Source organism: Festucalex cinctus, chromosome 18 (genome assembly GCF_051991245.1).
Source record: "Festucalex cinctus isolate MCC-2025b chromosome 18, RoL_Fcin_1.0, whole genome shotgun sequence".
NCBI lineage: Eukaryota > Metazoa > Chordata > Actinopteri > Syngnathiformes > Syngnathidae > Festucalex > Festucalex cinctus.
Window position 1 is genome coordinate 2,907,631 of NC_135428.1, and position 17,366 is coordinate 2,924,996.

Here is a 17,366-nt window from a genome sequence, read left to right on the forward strand (position 1 = left end):
TTCTTCTAAAAACAATTTGTGTTTCAAAAGAGTGATACATTTGCATCACTAAACTCCCTCCTGAAAAAAAGTCAGACGCCATTACCGCCGGGCACTACTTTTCTGTTCGTTCGTATCACTGCGCGGAGCCCCGCATGCAGCTGATAGACGCGCACTAATCTACAAGTTGTTTGTCTTTTCGAAGGCGGAAGCCGCGCGGATCAGCTGCCCTCAAGGGCGACGCGCAGTGATACGAACGAACAGAAAAGTAGTGCCTGGCGGTAATGGCGTCGAACTTTTTTTCCCCAGAAAGGATAGTGATGCAAATGTATCACTCTTTTGAATACTAATTGTTTTTTAATTATTTTAACAGATATTTTTAAGCGTGAATAACTAGGAAAAAAAATCAATACAATACAATTCTTATTTTTTTTGGGAGTCTGTGGGGGTACTCAAGACACCAATAAAGCACACCGTCCAATGCTGGCAAAACCTGAGTAGTGTCACTAGATTTACAAAGTTGATTAAATATTTAATTAAAAAAAAAAAAAAAAAGGTAAATGGGAATTATTAGAACCCCAATACTAAATGCCTATTTCTGTTCAGTTAAAAAAAAAAAAAAAAAAAAAAAAAAAAAAAAACAATATTCAAACACTTTTTTAATTAAACATACACAACAAAATAAAAACATGTTTTAAGAGTATGTATTTTTCACTCATACAATATAACATGTCTAACCTATAAACGATTGTCAATTTGGGGTCGAGAAAACGCACAGCACAACAAAGGATTAGTTGAAAAAAAAAAAAAGCGGTTTAATCATTTTCATCAAAATAAAAACCCCATAATTACAATTCACGCAGGTAGACATGGGGAAAGGTTCCCTGCCAGAAGGCCTCGGAGACAAACATGAGTGCAACATGCTCATACAATGAAAATAAAAAGGTGAACTTGGAAGATTGTTGACTTGCTTGTGGGGAAAAAAAGAAGCTTTTTTCCCCATTTTTTTTAAAATTCATATTTTAGATGAAATATGAATACAAATGTGGAATTGATAAAAAAATAAAATAAAATAAAGAGTGGAAACAGGTAGGGTGTGGACATAAGGAGGAAAAGATGTGCCCAAACAAACCCATAACATTACAAGTCAGTCACTCTTTGTTGGGTAATTCAAATCGGAGGAAAATTTCGTTGTAGATGGACGACATTAAAAAACGGACACAGAAGGAAAACACGTCTTCATTACGAGGTTTCCATTTGAGTTGATTCTGGGAGGGGAAAAAGAACAGATGTGTCGGGTTAAACTTCTCAGACAATGGGCCACGAAAATTCAAATTTGAAGTGAATGTGTCACACTTTATAAATGATGTGCTTTAATTTCGTGTAGTGGGAAAAATAAATATGATGCCGGCATGTTACTCATAGGGATGTAACGATATCCAAACATCACGATACGATGTTATCACGATATGAAGGTCACGATACGATGATTATCACGATGTTGTGGGGGCGTTGGTGATATTTAAAAAAATTAAAAAAAGATCTCAATATTGTAAAAAAAATAAAATAAAAAATATTGAGGCACTTACTTGCTAAAGTAAGCACACATTGATCGCTTCACAAGCAAATTTGGTTCCCTTTCATCCGACAATTAGCATAGATTTTAAACATAGAAGGCCAAAACATCCCTCAAGAAAATTAAATTGCACTAATAAACTAGCCACTAGAGGGTGCTAGAACGGCACAAATGCAAATCAACCTGACTTTTTTTTTTAACAAATGTGTTCCTTTTAAATATTGTGAACATGACGGCGACCATATTGTGTCAGTTTTAATATCACGATATCACAATATCGCCGTTATCGTGACATCCCGAGTTACTCACGTGTTTCATTGAAGAGGAAGGACTCTTGGTATTCCTTCATGTACTGAGAAGACCTGGCCTCATCCAGGAAGAGAGAGTAAACCTTCTTTATGTCCTCCACTTGCACCTCCGTGCCCTAAGGACGACACAACACACGCACGCATGCGCACGAGACGGAACAAAGTTGTGCAAAATGTCCCGAAACGTCCGACAAGCGCATAATTCAAACGTTGAGACTCTAAACTTTTCGAGGGGTCGAATGAAGCGCATGAAGGCGGGACTCGCCTTGCGTTTGCGACACACCAAACCGGCCGTGCTGATGAGCTGCATGGCGTATCGCAGCGACGTCTCCATGCCGATGCGGGTCAGGACCATGTGAGCCTCCTCGCTCAGCTCCACGTCCTCCTCCTCAAACCTGGAAACGACAAAAAAAAAAAAAAAAAATGTCGACTCGGCCACTCTAAATCGCCGGCGGGTTGTGATCGAAGATGCTCACCGGATCTTGAGGATCTGCTTCGTCTCCTTTTCGGTGTACGGCGACGTTGCGATGATGAGCAGGCGGTCCAACAGATCCAGCGGGATGCCGTGAGGGCTCTGGTAGTTTGTGCCACGGATGCTGGGATAAAAAGACGTAGGTGGAAATGGTCAAACGCCCACTCTACTTTTGACTAGGGATGTCACGATAAGGGCAATATCGTGATATTAAAACTGTCACAATATCGTCGTCGTCATGTTCACAATATTTAAAAGGAACACATTTGTTTAAAAAAAAAAAAAAAAAAAAAAAGTCAGGTTGATTTCCATTTGTGCAGTTCTAGCACCCTTGAGTGGCTATAGTTTATTAGTGCAATTTAATTTTCATTAGGGATGTTTTGGCCTTCCATGTTTCAAATTATGCTAATTGTCAGATGAAAGGGAACCTTTTTTTTTTTTTTACAATATTGTGATCTTATTTAACTCATTCACTGCCACTGACTGAAAAAGACGTCAAATGATGCATTTTTTTGCTGGTCTCGCAATGAATGTGTTAATAAATAACTTAAAAAAAAAATATCAAAGTGCAGCTTTCTATTTTTCTGTCTGTGGCCCTCGGAGGAAAAAGTTTGGACACCCCTGCTGTACATTATAGCAACAATTTATAATTGCTTCATTGATTTTTACCATGTTTTAACTCATTCACTGCCATTGACGGAAAAAAGACGTCAAATGATGCATTTTTTGCTGGTCTGGCAATGAATGTGTATCGCCAACCACCCCCACAATATCATGATAATTACCTTATCATGAACTTCATTATCTTGATAATATCGTATCGTGATGTTTGGATATCGTTACATCCCTACATTTGACATCATCTCTATTGTATAAGATAATGAGGGAAAAAAAAAAAAAATTCAACCAGAATACCGAGTGATGCCTCTGTTGGTGGCCATAATGAGGACGGGGGACAAGTCGCTCTCCAAGGCACGGTTCAGGAAGGAGAAACATTCCATGTCTAGCATGTGCACTTCGTCGATAAACAACACCTGAACAGGAAAAAAAATGTCAGAACGGAGGATGTTACTTGGTGTAAAAAGTTTGAGGCAGACCACATTCCATTGATGTTGAGGTTCTGCGGTAATCTGTGTCGTATATTTTGTATCTGTCCAAATGAGGTCACCTAAGAGTTTTTATAGTAATGCGTGAAAGGCCCACTAATAAAACAACAACAACAAAAAGTGCCGCGTACCCCTGGGATGATCTCCGCCTTGCCCTCTTCTCGCCATTCGCAAACTTTGGCGTTGATCTGCTCGCGCACTTCCGACTTGATCTCGCCGGTGTCTCCGGAGAACAGAGCGAGGAAGCCCTGCGTGCGGCTGTTGATGACGTCGATCTCGTGCAGGGACACCGTGTGCACCACCTCCTTCCTCTTCTGCAGCTCACCCTCCGGGCACTGCACGAACTGGGTCTGCAAAAATGGCCGTGCCAAAAACAATACAACTCTCACGATCCCCATTATGTTTTTGTGATTTTTATTTTTTTTTTTTGACGTGGGTGGCACAATTTTTCAAACGTTTCACAAGTACCTGAGCTCCCATGGCATCATAGTCTCTGGCTCTGGTGAACGAGCGGCCCAACTTGCTGATCTTGCCAGTGGCTTTGTCGATAGTGATGACATCACTGGGAGGAAAGAAAGGTAAGAGGGGAGGAAAAAAATGCGTCATACCTGAGGAATGCGATACTCAGACACACTACTGTAATAGTGCATAATAAAATAAAATAAAATAAAATAAATAAATAAAAGAAACCTACCCCGCTTGAATCTTCTCTTTGCTGAGACTGTCAATCATCTTGTTGCCCAGGTCATATATGGTCTCCATCTCAGTAGTCTTTAGAGTCAACTTGCCCACCTTGGCACCCTATTAGATAGGTATGATTATACATATTGTTTATTTTGTATATGTAATAAGAGGTGGCATTTTTTTCCTCTAACTGTCTCACAAATAATGGTTTGTTTGTATTACGCAATCAAACACGAACAGCAAAGGGGTCCTAGTGCCAAAAAAAAAAAAAATCAAAATTGAGATATTGAAATATTCATATTCTGCACTTGACTCATTTGCTCCCAATAACGTATAAATACGTTTTTTATGTTCTAAGTGTCCCAAAGACGTATTTATACGTTTTTTTTTGCTTTTTTTATGCTAGAGCATACAGAAGGCTTTGATGCAGCCTCAACTGCAAAGAACGGCTGCAGAAATGGTAGTTATTACACAAACGGCCAGCAGAGCAAAAGAGATCAACCAGGGCCATCTAGAAAAAAAGCTCAATTACTTACAATTTTGAATAATTTGTGAAAACCGATGAAACTTAGCTCTCTTCTAATGCTAATTGCTGCAAAACGGAAACAGATAGAAACATACTTTTTTTTTTTTGCCTGATAAAAGAAGAGGTACTAGAAGGCATGCTCAGCTACCACCATAGCTATTAGCTAATGTTTTTATTTTGACTGTTTCATATTTATGAGCATAAAAATAGTTTGGGGCCAATAAAAGTGTACTTAACGCACTGTTCCAGTGGCTGGTCGATCAATCTGGATTTCTACGACTTCTCCTTCAATAATCTCCGTCTCCTCCCTGTAAACGAGAACCACCTCCGCGTGACGACTTTATTTCAAACAACGGAGTTGACGACGTCCGCTTACTTGATGCGAACTCCGATGGCTTTTCGAAAGGCTTGGCTGAGTGCCTCAGTCTTGCTCATCTCCAGGGAAAAGATCTCACTTCCGGCCAGCGCCGTGAAGGGGGTGTCAGGGCCGAGGCTCTGAGCGATACCTGGGGGTGAAGTTTTTATTTAGCTCGGGGTGTAAAATTGCCAACGATAGAGCAACACTCTTCACCCTTATTCCATTTGGCGCTCACCCATGGCGATGGCAGTTTTTCCAGTGCCGGGCTGGCCCGCAATCAACACCGCCCTGCCAGCTATGTGGCCGTCTTTGATCATCTCCAGGATGACGCCTGCTGCCCGTCTGGAGGCCAGCTGGCCAACCATCCCCTGAGACACCTGCAAGGGAATAGTAAGACTTAGATTGCTATTCATTTTCTGTATAGATAGTCTTTATTAGGGTCACGGCGAGCTGGAGCCTATACCAGCTGACACGAGAAAAAAAAATCTTAACATTCACTCCCAGCAATTTTCACAGAAGCATAATCCCGTTCGCTCCCGGCTGTTTTACTGGATTTTGACTGATTTTGCAAGGCCCACAGAATATTCTGTTCAATTGCTATAAAAGCATGGAACCTACCAAAAGAAAGATTAAAGTCTCTTCTTTCATCAGGAAAAAAAAAAGTATGTTTCTTTCTGTTTCCATTTTGCAGCAATTAGCATTAGAAGAGAGCTAAATTTCATCGATTTTCACAAATCTATTTAAAATTGAAAGTAATTTAGCTTTTTTTTTCTTGATGGCCCTGGTTGATCTCCTTTGCTCTGCTGCCACCTGCTGGCCGTTTGTGTAATAACTACCATTTCTGCAACCGTTCTTTGCAGTTGAGAGGCTGCATCAAAGCCTTCTGTATGCTCTAGCATAAAACAAAAACAAAAAAACGTATAAATACGTCTTTGAGACACTTACAACATAAAACAAAAACGTATTTACACGTTATTGGGAGCAAATTAGTTAATAAAATGCGGAGATATCGGATCGGGACTTGGAATCGGCCGATCTCAAAGGTGACTCGGAATCGGATCCGGGTCCAAAAAAGGACATCCCTAATAATGTGTTTAATGTTCTTACCTGTCTTGGCTCCAAAGCATCATCCAAACCAAGGCCCCGGATGTGAGAATGTGCACCTAAAAACAAAATAAAATTGACATGGATGGACAAATAAAAATGGTGATTATAAGGCTGTTGAATAATAGTTTATGTACTGCTGTTTGTAAAGCATTTCTGGAAATGCACATCCTTACCAATTCTCTCAATCCGTGTGACGTCACGGACCTCTGGTACTTTAGTAGTCGCCATCTGTAATATGCGAAATGAGCAGTGGAATGGACATAAATGTGCATTAGATAAAATGCCACATTATATGCCATACAGGAAGCTCACTGGCCACAACATCAGAATACACTTGCACTATTTATTAAGATTGAAAACAATGGCTCAACCACGTTTATGTTAACAAGAAAATGCCTTTTTTTTTTTGTCTGCTGGAGGTATTCATTTGATGTTCCCTATCTGAACTATATGATGACTTTGAAGCTGCAAACTTAGTATTTGTACATCCCTCCAGCCATCCATTTTCTGAACCGCTTACTCCTCATGAATGTAAAATATTTATAGTTCAATAAACAGTGACTTTACTCGCAGAATATTGTCCACGCTTTGTGTCGAGTGGGCCTAATGTTTCCTTTGTCCACTCTGGTTGTCATAACGACCCTGACATTGAATGTCCCGACTCCCAACACAAGAGTAGGAAAACGATAGCATAAACGTGCTATGACTGGCTTATTCACAACGCGTCTTCCAACATTATACACGTGTATTTTTTTTTTATATTAATATACTCGTGAGAAAATGATTATCAACTGACTGCTTTCTCAACAGCTGTAGCATGTAGAGTACGGATATCACGATTAGCTATGTTGGCGAACTAGCCAAGTTAGCTTCATTCATTTGTTTATAACCTTGTACAGCGGTTATATTCCAATCTAGACGCACTGTTGCGCAAAGCGAGAGTTTGCCTGCTAAAACGCACATCGACGTGTCCATATAGGAAACTAAAGCGATTCCGAACTTGTGTGGCGTAAACGCAAAAAGCTCACCTCGACAGTCGCAGTCGTCAAAACGTGAGAACGCGGCGCTTCTTTCTGTGAGGTACGCAGGCTAAATGAGTCCGGGCAGAAACAAGTGTCGATATTTTTTATTCGTGAAACAGGAAGTTGACTGCCCTCTATCGACACAGCAGCAAAACTGCTAGACAACCACGGTACCTATTTTTCTTTTTTCTTTCTTTTTTTTTTCTTTTTTGATTGGCCACTTTATTAGGTACACACTACATCTACAAAGGCAATTGTCCTTCCTAAAATGCTATTCTTCCAAATATTCTTCCCTCTTTTTGACCTTGTTCAGGGCTGGCTCCTCGCACAGGCAAACTAGGTGGTGCCTAGAGCTTGCTGCAGGGGGCGCTGTTGCAAGGAGTCAATATTTTTTGTTGTTTTATATTGAATAAAATAGAAATAAATAGTAGTATTAATTTGCACTGCATTGCATGTCTTGAAAAAAATAAACAAATAACACACATAAACAAAAGAAGAAATTAACATCAGAAAAAAAAAATATATATATATAAAATACACAACACCTTCTTTACTCCCACCCCCGTTGCTGTTAATATTCTTATATTCAAAAGAAAAAAGTGTCGTGCAATTCCGTTGATGTTGCAAAAATGAGCAAAATCCACCCGCTTTTATCCATCTCAGTGGGGTGGCCATTTTGCAATTTGCTGTCAACATGATTGGTTGATACCTGAAACAAGCATCACTCCAATATTCATTGTCAAAGCATCAGATACTGTTATTTTCGGAAATTTGCTCAAATGGACAATCGTGTGTGAGGGTTTAATTATTACAAAAAAAATAAAAATAGGATTGTTTCCGCCCGGTCTCGAACCGGGGACCTTTCGCGTGTTAGGCGAACGTGATAACCACTACACTACGGAAACTCCCTTAACTCACAATCGAGTTCAGAAATATTATAAAAGGTTTTATCATATTCACGGTTTTAAAAAAAACAAAAAAAACATAGGTTATGTCTCCTACAAGGCTCTTGTTATGTAAAAGTTAAGAGCAATTTGAGATGACTGAATCCATGAATGTAAAAGGTCTTGACGTCAGCATTGTACATCTGTCCACCAGAGGGCGTATAGAGACCATGCGAATGACAGGTCATGAAATACAGCAGCCGTGAACTTGTAGCAGGGGCGGACTGGGACGAAAAAACAGGAAGCCCAGCTGGTACTGCTCCAAGTAAGCCAGACTCGGATCGTGGCGAAGCAGAGCTGGACTCTTCATTGTCCAGTAGCGGCTGAGAAAATGTTGCCTCTAAAACAACAGTATCGTTCACTTTACAGTCGTCCGCTTTGCTTAGACAACCATAGGAATTTTCTGAAGCCGTTTTCATATCCTCTCCTCAAAGTCCCTCAGGGCCTCAAAGTGTAGGATCCCTGTTAGTGCTGCAAGTAAAAAGGAGTCAAAACAAAGGAAATAAGCTCAAAATGAACTTTTTTTATATATATATATAAATGCTTTGACCGTAATGAACACCGTAGCCTGCGTTTTGAGTTATGAAAAACTGAGAAATGTGTTTTTTCAGCTTTAAAAACATAGCACTGAATGTGTCGTAGTCGTTTGGTTCCTTAGGATGGATGGATGGACGGATGGATGGATAAACAAACTGTACAAACCACAGTGGCACCACACACCTTCATAAAATGTTTATTGATAAAAAGTAAAAAATAAATGGCCTATACAAATCACATCAGAGTTAAAAATCAAGTACAATTTACAGTAATTTAAATGCAAATTTCTACAGTACACTCCATGACTTGGCACATCTGATTGCACAAATCCAACAATAATCAGCAATAGTTTCCTGAACGACCCAAATAATAAAAAGTATAACTTTTAACATGTTAGATGTAATGAAATCATTTTTTTGCCTTACAATCCAAACTATTGTACACAGATCTGCGTGTTCTTCTCAGAGCTGGATGAGAGTGATGGCTGACTCGTACCAAACCCAGAAGCCCGGATAGACCGGCTCGCTGAACGAAGTCTGAAAGCGGTGAATGAGAGACATGGTTTCGCCGAGAGAGTAAAAAGACAGCGTCCCCGCAGCGTGGTCCAGGAAGACCCCGATCCGGGAAGAGTACGGCGCCTTGACCTCGATCTGGTCCTTGTTGTGGCGCGCAGAGTAGCTGGAGTCGGAGCAGAAGAGGCTCCACGACTTGCGGTTGTAGCCGATGCGGCAGCTGTCCCCGTAGCCCGTCCTCTTGATGCCTTTGTAGGTGACGCCCATGGCGGCCCCCTCCCCACTCCAATCAACCTCCCAGTAGTAGGCGCCGCCCGAGAGGGCCTCCGTGCACAGGACCTGGGGCAAAGAATCAAACCTGGCGTAACTGTCGCCGTACGACTGGGGGTCTCTCTTGAGGGCGGCTTTCCGGTTCCCTCGAGAGAGGTGGAGCTGTCGGTAGGCCGTGTTTGGGTCCAGGGTGAGGTGGCAAGCATCTAAGGGGAGCGACAGAAGATGCAGATTTGACAAGGTTACACAGTTACGGTCAGGCGAGGACGGAAATGGTAAGATGAGGAAAAGCTTAGTTTTCACATGCCCCACCACCACTGCACCAGCATTTTTGGACCGTTTCACCAAACTTCATCCAACAAGCAAGAACATACCCCATATGGTTCAATATTAAACAACTGAACGTCTGTTCCATTGCCAAAAAAGGTATGAGTACGGTATATTCCTAAAAAAAGTAAGGTGAGTGACATCCTAATCGACCGGCGCTATTCGTAGGTGATCGGGACCCGGGTTGAAAATAGCAAAAATCAGTCTATATGGAACGGCCATTGAAATGCATTGGGATTATTATTTTTTTTTTTCTTTTTCTACAAATCCCGCTTCATGAAATGTTACCGATTAACATGCAAATCAAATTTAAAAAACGGAAAGTGAGTACAAATTAAGAGGAACTGCGCAAAAACTTTCTAGAAGACAGACAAGTACGAATGAAATTGATTTTTTTTTTTTTTTTTTTTTTTTTAAGGCCAAGTGAACAAAAGTCACCCAATGGGTTCAATTCAAATACATCCTGATCCCCTTTTTTGATGACTGTCTTTGGCTTTTCATAGTGATGATGTCACCAAAAGTTAACTTCACTTGAAAAACAATTGGGTCAAAATTAAACCAAATTGGGTCAAAAAAAAAAAAAAAAAAGGGACCGACCCAATGTTTTTGAATAACCCAAATGTTGGGTCAAATGAATAACCCACAAAACAACACCAAAATTCGGTTGTTTTGTAGGTTATTAACTTAATTTGCCCCAACATTTGGTGCTAAGTACTTCCAAAAGTTGGGTGGGTTCATTTTGGACCAGCGGGGAAGCGCAGCGAAAAACACATACAATTCTCAGAAAACAGACAGTCAATCAATCTCATTGGTTGTGGCTAGACATGTGAGTACCAGTACTGACATGGAATTCTCTGATTGGCTGTTGACTCCATAATTACAGATAGTTCCTGACATCAACAAACATCATATAGCATAAAAGATACTTGACGTCATATAGTCCAGACATCATATCGCCTAAAACTAGTTGAAACTGGATGCTGTTACATCAATACCAAAACAGACACGTCACAGGTCGTGAACTCTACTCAAACTTAACCCAGGCATGACCCCAGACGTGAGACAAGACCCCAAACATTACTCCTGCATGACTCGAGTCATGACACAAGGTGTCAGTTTGTGGAACAATCTCGATTATAAAACCAAATCTTCTCAGTCTATTTGTATTTTTAAAACAGCTGTTGGAAAAAATAGATTTAGCACAAGGTCATGCTGTTGAATTATTTTGTTTACTTGAAACTTTGAAAGCATCTTGACGGTTTGCTGTCATTTATTTGTTTTTGATTATTTTTGTGTTGATTAACTCATTTGCTCCCAATAACGTGTAAATACGTTTTTTTTATTTTATGTTTTAAGTGTCCCAAACACGTATTTATACGTTTTTTTATGCTAAAGCATACAGAAGGCTTTGATGCAGCCTCTCAACTGCAAAGAACGGTTGCAGAAATGGTAGTTATTACACAAACGGCCAGCAGGTGGCAGCAGTGCAAAGGAGATCAACCAGGGCCATCTAGGAAAAAAAGCTCAATTACTTACAATTTTAAATAGATTTGTGAAAACTGATGAAACTTAGCTCTCTTCTAATGCGAATTGTGTAAATATATGCGTAATATATGTATGTTACCGGTTAAAAGTCAATGAAGATGGCACACAGCGCAAATGTGAAAAAGAACAAATGGGATACCAATGCACAATTAGAAATGGACAGTTAGTTCTTTCCAGAGAAAGGAAGCAGCCGTTGAAAAGGCTCCAAGTTAAAGATGGAATGTGAATTGAAAGGGGAAACGTGCGAGACCCTTCTGGCTTTACACATCAAACAAAATGAGAGTTATTTATTGCAGGGGTTCGATGTCACCTGCCTGCTATGTCTCTCTCTCTCTCTCGCTCTCTGTCTCCCTCTGCAGATCACAGTTGGTGGGACACCCGGCGGCCCTTGCTAGTTCTGCCCCGCCTATTATCTGGAATGCCAGAGGTATCAACACTGCTTGTAAGTTTGACCACAAACACAAATCTGCCGTAACTTAACTCGCATATTGTATTATGAGGCTCAGGCATGGATTCAAGCAACAAGCAGTCCTGATTAACTCATTCAAACCCAAAAACGTGTAAATACGTTTTTTTATACTTTGTCCTTCCCTCCCAAAAACGTCTTTACACATTTTTTTTTTTTAAAGCAAGAGCGTACAGAAGGCTTTTAATGCAGCTTATGTCATGAAGAGGTGGCTTAAAGCAATGGCAGTTATTACAAAAAACGGCCAGCAGGGGGCAGCAGAATGTAAGAGATCAGACAGGGCCATGTTGCAACAAGCGCTTTTTGACAAGTGTTTTAACCAGGAAAGTGAATATCGATGAAACTTAAAGGGGTACTTTACTTATTTATCCATTTTTGGCAGTCAAACATTTATATTTTGCCGATAATAAATTTCATATTTTTATTATTTTTCATGCACAATTAGTACATTTAAAAACACATCCCTTTAAAGGGTTGCTTCAGTGAAAATGGCTGGGCGTGAAAGAGTTAAAAAATAATAATGAAAAAGCCTTTTGAGTCTATTCATAGATACTGCTTTTTTTTTTTTTCATTCACATTCTCTGTTAAACTGCGGGACAAATACTGTATGACACTTGAAAAAAAAGAAGTGTTTTTGGTCAGCCACAGGGCCTGACAGAACGAGCTGACCAGCACCAATTGCAACGTAAGCGCTGAAATGAGCGAGAAAAAAACCCAAAAAAACAAAAACAGGAATTAACGGAAGCGGATTAGCTGACACTCACATTTCAGGAAGTCGTCCCTGTGCTGCGGTTCCTGGACGTGCACAGATCTGTACATGGGAGCGTCATCTGCGGTGGAAGCAAAAACAACAAAAAAACAAAACAAAAAAAAACATATCCTGATTAGAACATGTGGCATGATTAGACACTGATTGCCCATAATGGTGCTGTTAACTCATTCACTGCCAATGACAACTATAGACGTAAAAAAATCCAAGCAAACAGCCATTGTTAATTTTGGGAAAAAAAAAAAAAAAAGAAAAAAAAAAGAAAAAGAAAATTTAAAATTTAAATTTTAATAAAAAAAATAAAATAATTTTAGTTCTAGTCTTCTGACTAAATTTAATTAAAGCCTTAGTCATAACTTAGTCACCTGATTGTATTTGAGTTTTAATCCAACTTTAGTTGACAGAAATAAGGAGCAATTTTAGTCAACTAAATTGACTTCTGGAGGTCGAGACCCAGTTTGTGGTCTCAGAAAGACCAAGACCGATCACTATGCACGATGGTAGCACTTAGCAATGAAAATGGTTGTCATCGTTGTTATTAATAACAACGAGGATTAAGAACTATGAATGAAAACAATGAACAACTAAAACTAAATTCACATTTCTTGTCAAAATTTGCACTGGCTGTTTGCTTGGATTTTTTACGTCTATAGTCGTCATTGGTAGTGAATGAGTTAAAAGCAGATAAGCCAAACTTGATGTTACTGCTGAAACTAAACCGTCTTGTCATACAGAGTCAAGGCAAACAACACGGCTGGATTCAAAGGACGACGGGTGTGTTCATGTCAGCTCAGTCACGTCATCATCAAAGTAAACATTTGAGCAAGAGCTACCAAGTGACCTCAAGCTACAACACATTAATAACAGCAGTGGGAAAAAAAATCTTCTACTGAACTGCGCAAAACTTTCTAGAAGACAGACAAGTACGATGAAATTGATTTTTTTTTTTAGGCCAAGTGAACAAAAGTCACCCAATGGGTTCAATTCTGCCCCCCTTTTTTGATGGAAGCGCTGATGACTATCTTTGGCTTCTCAATATAATATAGTGATGACATCACCAAAAGTGAACTACACTCGAAAAGCAGTTGGGTGAAATTTAAACCAAATTGTGTCAAGAAAAAAAAAAAGGGACCGACCCAACGTTTTTGAATAAACCAAATGTTGGGTCAAATGACTAACCCACAAATCAACCCAAGGTCAAATGAATAACCCACAAAACAACACCAAAATTCGGTTGATTTGTAGGTTATTAACTTAATTTGCCCCAACATTTGATACGAAGTACTTCCAAATGTTGGGTTGGTTCATTTTGGACCCAATTCAATTAGGTTATTGAATTAAAAAAAAAAAAAAAAAAAAAAAAAAAAAAAAAAAAAAAAAAAAGGAAAATAAAAGGAACATAAAATCAGGTTGATTTGTGGTTTATTGATTTAATTTGAACCAAGTTTTGGGAAGTTGGAGTTAAATAGCTCAAAGAGTTTGGTTGGTTCATTTTTGACCCAATCCAATTACGTTATTGAATTACCCCCCCCAACAAAAAAAAAATAACCCCCCCAAAATTGGGTTGATTTTTGGGTTATTGATTCAATTCAGGTCAAAGACCTCAAAAAGTTACATCAGTTCATTTTTGTCCCAATTTCAATTGGGTTATGAATGACCCACAAAAACAACCCCGAAATGTGTTTGATTTGTGCGTTATTAATTTCATTTGACCCGACCTTTGGGGATAAATACCTCTGAAAGTTGGGTCAAATGAAGAACCCACAAAACAACAAAACAACCCAATTTTACATCAAGTCAATATCTCCAACTGTGTTAAAAGACAGAGGAAAAATGACTTATTAAACAGTTTTGGGGCTGTTTTGTTGGTTATTTTAATTTGACTCAACTTTTTGGGTTAAATAACTATAAAAGTTGAGTTCTTGACCTAGTTTGGATTATTTTTGACCCAACTGTTTTTACAGTGCATGCTTAGTCTGTTATGTGAATTGATTTTTTTGGGATTGCACCTGCAGTACTCATCATTCACGTAAAATCCATAAAAGGTCCCAAATGAGCTTTTCTGCTGACTCACCTTTTAACGCGCGTTTCTTTTTGCCGTCCTCCAGTTGACAAAAGGTCATTTTGTTAACTGTAAACACAAAAAAATATGTGTTAGTGTGGCGATTATAATGGCAGAGGACTGCAACGAAGGCGCGTGATCGTAACGAGAAGTGACCCGTCCGCTCACCTGTCTTGGCCACTTTAACCAGTTCGTCGTTGCTGAATTCGTTCATGTGCTGCTTCATCTCGGACACGGCCTTGGTAACTGGGCCGAAGGTGAAGTAAGGGTTCACGGTGACTGTGGGCAGCTCCTCAGCTTCCGTCTGGGCTATCAGCATGTGGTAGCTCTGATCAAGAGAAGAGAAAAATCAGGAATTTTGCGATATAAAAACAGCCAAAAAAATCCATCATTGATTTGTTGTGTTACCTGAATGAAGTGGATGTGGTCCTCGGTGCGGGACAGCTGAGTGATCTCACCGTCTCTCCTCTTCAGGTCGGTGATCTCGTGCGTCAGACGCTCCAAGTGGCCCTCGGCGTTGTTGAGTGCCGCTCGCTTGTTGGTGGAGATCATCTTGGCCATCTCTTGCTGCATTCTCTCAATGGAGCGGATCATGTCGCCAAACATCTTCTCGCATTCCTGCATCGCTCTCTGGGCCGAGTTCTGCGCAGGAAAAAACGGAGGCGGGGCCATAAATCAAGTGGGTGTCACTTTTTTTTTTTTTTTTTTCTCGTCAAGCAGTCATCACTCCCAGCATGAAAGAATGTCAAGCGTGTAAGGTAAGTTGATTTAACATCCTGTTCGATCTGGAAGTGGTTCGCCTGGTCTTATTACAAACCTTGAGCGCGTCGACTGCTTGTTTCAGTTCCTCCATCTGTTTGAGTCGATCGTGAATCCTCTCCTGGATCTCGGCCTGGGTGGCCCCGAGGCGTTGCTGTGGGGGCCACAACAATGAAAGGCGTTGATTGGATTAACCAACTGTCAGTTTAGGACTTAAGACTTAGACTTGACTTTATTGATCCCTTTGGGATGGCTCCCTCTGGGAAATTGACATGTCCAGCGGCAATAAGAACAGATAATAAAAAAAAAAAATTTCAATCAATCAATCAATCAATAAATAAGGTTATTACACCAGAGATTGAATTAATAATAATAAAAATAAAATACAAATTCAATCAATCAATAAATAATGTTTCACCAGAGATTTAATTAATAATAATAATAATAATAATAAAAACAAAAATAAAAAATGTTCCTGATTAGGCCAGCTGAGGCTGTCTCCACGGCAATGAGATGATATGTTTTGGCACCGTTCCCCCTGCCCACATTGTTACAAATTATAGAGTTCTGTTGAATGTCTTTTATTATGTGGCTTTATATGGATTTTTTTTTGTTTTTTTTAGGTTCAAACTGGCACCCATTCTGTCTCCACCTGTTGGCCATTTTTTTTTCATGTTTTTTTTTTTATAGGGGTGTGCCAAAAAATCGGTTCATAAAAGAATCGAGATTCTCACTTATTAATCGAATCGAATCGATATTAATATCCAAAAATCGATTTTATTTAAATTAGAAATGAAGAAGAAGGGGAAAAGACAGTTGTAGCCCACATGCTGTTTTTGTGGGGGGGGAAAAAAAAAAAAAAAAAAAAAAAAAGACACTTTAATGTCTCTATTTGTCATTTTGTCTTGCAAAGCAGACTGGAGTCGATCATGACAATGTTGTGCATATCTGTAAATTGAAGCAGAAATCATTTGTCAATCAAATAATTTTGAATGGAAAATGGTTTGAATCGAGAATCGATTCTGAATCGAATCGCAGACCCAAAAATCGTAATCGAATCGAATCGTGAGACAGTCAAAGATTCCCAGCCCTACTTTTTTTTTTTGCACGTTGGGACTTTTAGAAATCAAGAAATAATCGGAATCTTCTTACCTGTTCTTCCGCTCGCTCTTGCTCAGCAGACACCATGTCGTGACCTTTGTGCTCTTTCACCGTGCACAGCACGCAGATGCACATTTGGTCGGTGCGACAGAACAGCTCCAGGCCCTTCTGATGCTGCGGGCAGATCTGCCGGTCCAGATGGCCGATTTCATCCACCAGCTTGTGCCGCTTGAAAGTGGCCGACTCGTAATGGGGCTTGAGGTGGCGCTCGCAGTACGAGGCCAGGCACATCAAGCAGGTCTTGACGGCTTTGTTCTTCTTGCCCACGCAGATGTCGCAACCCACGTCCTGCGGCCCGGCCACGTTGTAGTCGGGGGACGGCGGCGGGGGCGGGAAGCCGTCCGAGTTGCGCTGCAGGGTGGAGTGCCGGGAGCCGCCGACGCGTCTTGGCGTGGGCCTCTTGTTGTAGGTGACCCGGCACTGCGGGCACAGGTACGTGCCCGTGTGGTCCGCGTGATCCCAGTACGTCTTCAGGCAAATGGAGCAGAAAACGTGCCCGCACGGGATTGACACCGCGTCCCTGAGGTATTCCTTACACAGGTGGCAGTTGTCTTGCTCTGATGCCATGGCCGTGCGATTGTTTCGAGCTCCTTTTGCGCTCAAATGATGCCGTGACAGTCGGCGACTCGTGTCAGCCAAGTGACTCCCAAACCCGACGACTGGCGTGAAGTTATATGGGAGTAAACAGAGGGAGAGGCTCAACTGGTTTAAGCCGAAACCAGTAAAACAAGGGCGGGGCAAGGCAAGGGCACAGCGAATGTCTTCATCAGTTCGAGAATGAATAAAATGTGAGATGACGTGGGCAGTGAGTAGTTTCATCATTCTTTTGAATGGAAGTTGAATCATTAATTTAAAAAAAAAAAAAAAAAAAAAAAA

The 17,366-nt window shown here is 40.4% G+C and overlaps 2 protein-coding genes and 1 non-coding gene across 5 annotated transcripts; all 3 read right to left on the minus strand.

Moving 5' to 3' along the window:
* Nucleotides 1-625: 625 nt before the first annotated feature.
* Nucleotides 626-7,253, minus strand: ruvbl2 (RuvB-like AAA ATPase 2). The gene is made up of 14 exons (XM_077505665.1): nt 7,145-7,253; nt 6,290-6,344; nt 6,117-6,172; nt 5,245-5,386; nt 5,028-5,157; nt 4,893-4,959; nt 4,136-4,242; nt 3,910-4,003; nt 3,573-3,791; nt 3,251-3,369; nt 2,340-2,459; nt 2,129-2,258; nt 1,865-1,979; nt 626-1,247 (listed from the first exon to the last, which is right to left on the minus strand). Exons 2-14 carry the CDS (start codon nt 6,342-6,344, stop codon nt 1,222-1,224), a joined length of 1,380 nt encoding a protein of 459 aa, XP_077361791.1. The 5' UTR covers nt 7,145-7,253; the 3' UTR covers nt 626-1,221.
* A 717-nt stretch (nt 7,254-7,970) lies between these two features.
* trnav-aac (transfer RNA valine (anticodon AAC)) lies at nt 7,971-8,043 on the minus strand. Its single transcript has one exon. It is a non-coding gene; the product is annotated as a tRNA-Val (tRNA).
* A 756-nt stretch (nt 8,044-8,799) lies between these two features.
* On the minus strand, nt 8,800-17,351 carry ftr83 (finTRIM family, member 83). Of its 3 annotated transcripts, none has more exons than XM_077504143.1 (8): nt 16,482-17,351; nt 15,388-15,483; nt 14,979-15,212; nt 14,739-14,898; nt 14,583-14,639; nt 12,504-12,569; nt 9,264-9,607; nt 8,800-9,155 (listed from the first exon to the last, which is right to left on the minus strand). In XM_077504143.1, the coding sequence occupies exons 1-8, from the start codon at nt 17,334-17,336 to the stop codon at nt 9,081-9,083; spliced, it is 1,887 nt and encodes a 628-aa protein (XP_077360269.1). In that variant the 5' UTR covers nt 17,337-17,351; the 3' UTR covers nt 8,800-9,080. The 3 variants fall into 3 exon arrangements, with proteins under 3 accessions (XP_077360269.1, XP_077360270.1, XP_077360271.1); XM_077504145.1 differs by lacking the exon at nt 8,800-9,155 and adding an exon at nt 11,588-11,686 and having other exon boundaries at nt 9,460-9,607; XM_077504144.1 differs by having other exon boundaries at nt 8,800-9,607; nt 16,482-17,149.
* Nucleotides 17,352-17,366: the final 15 nt, after the last annotated feature.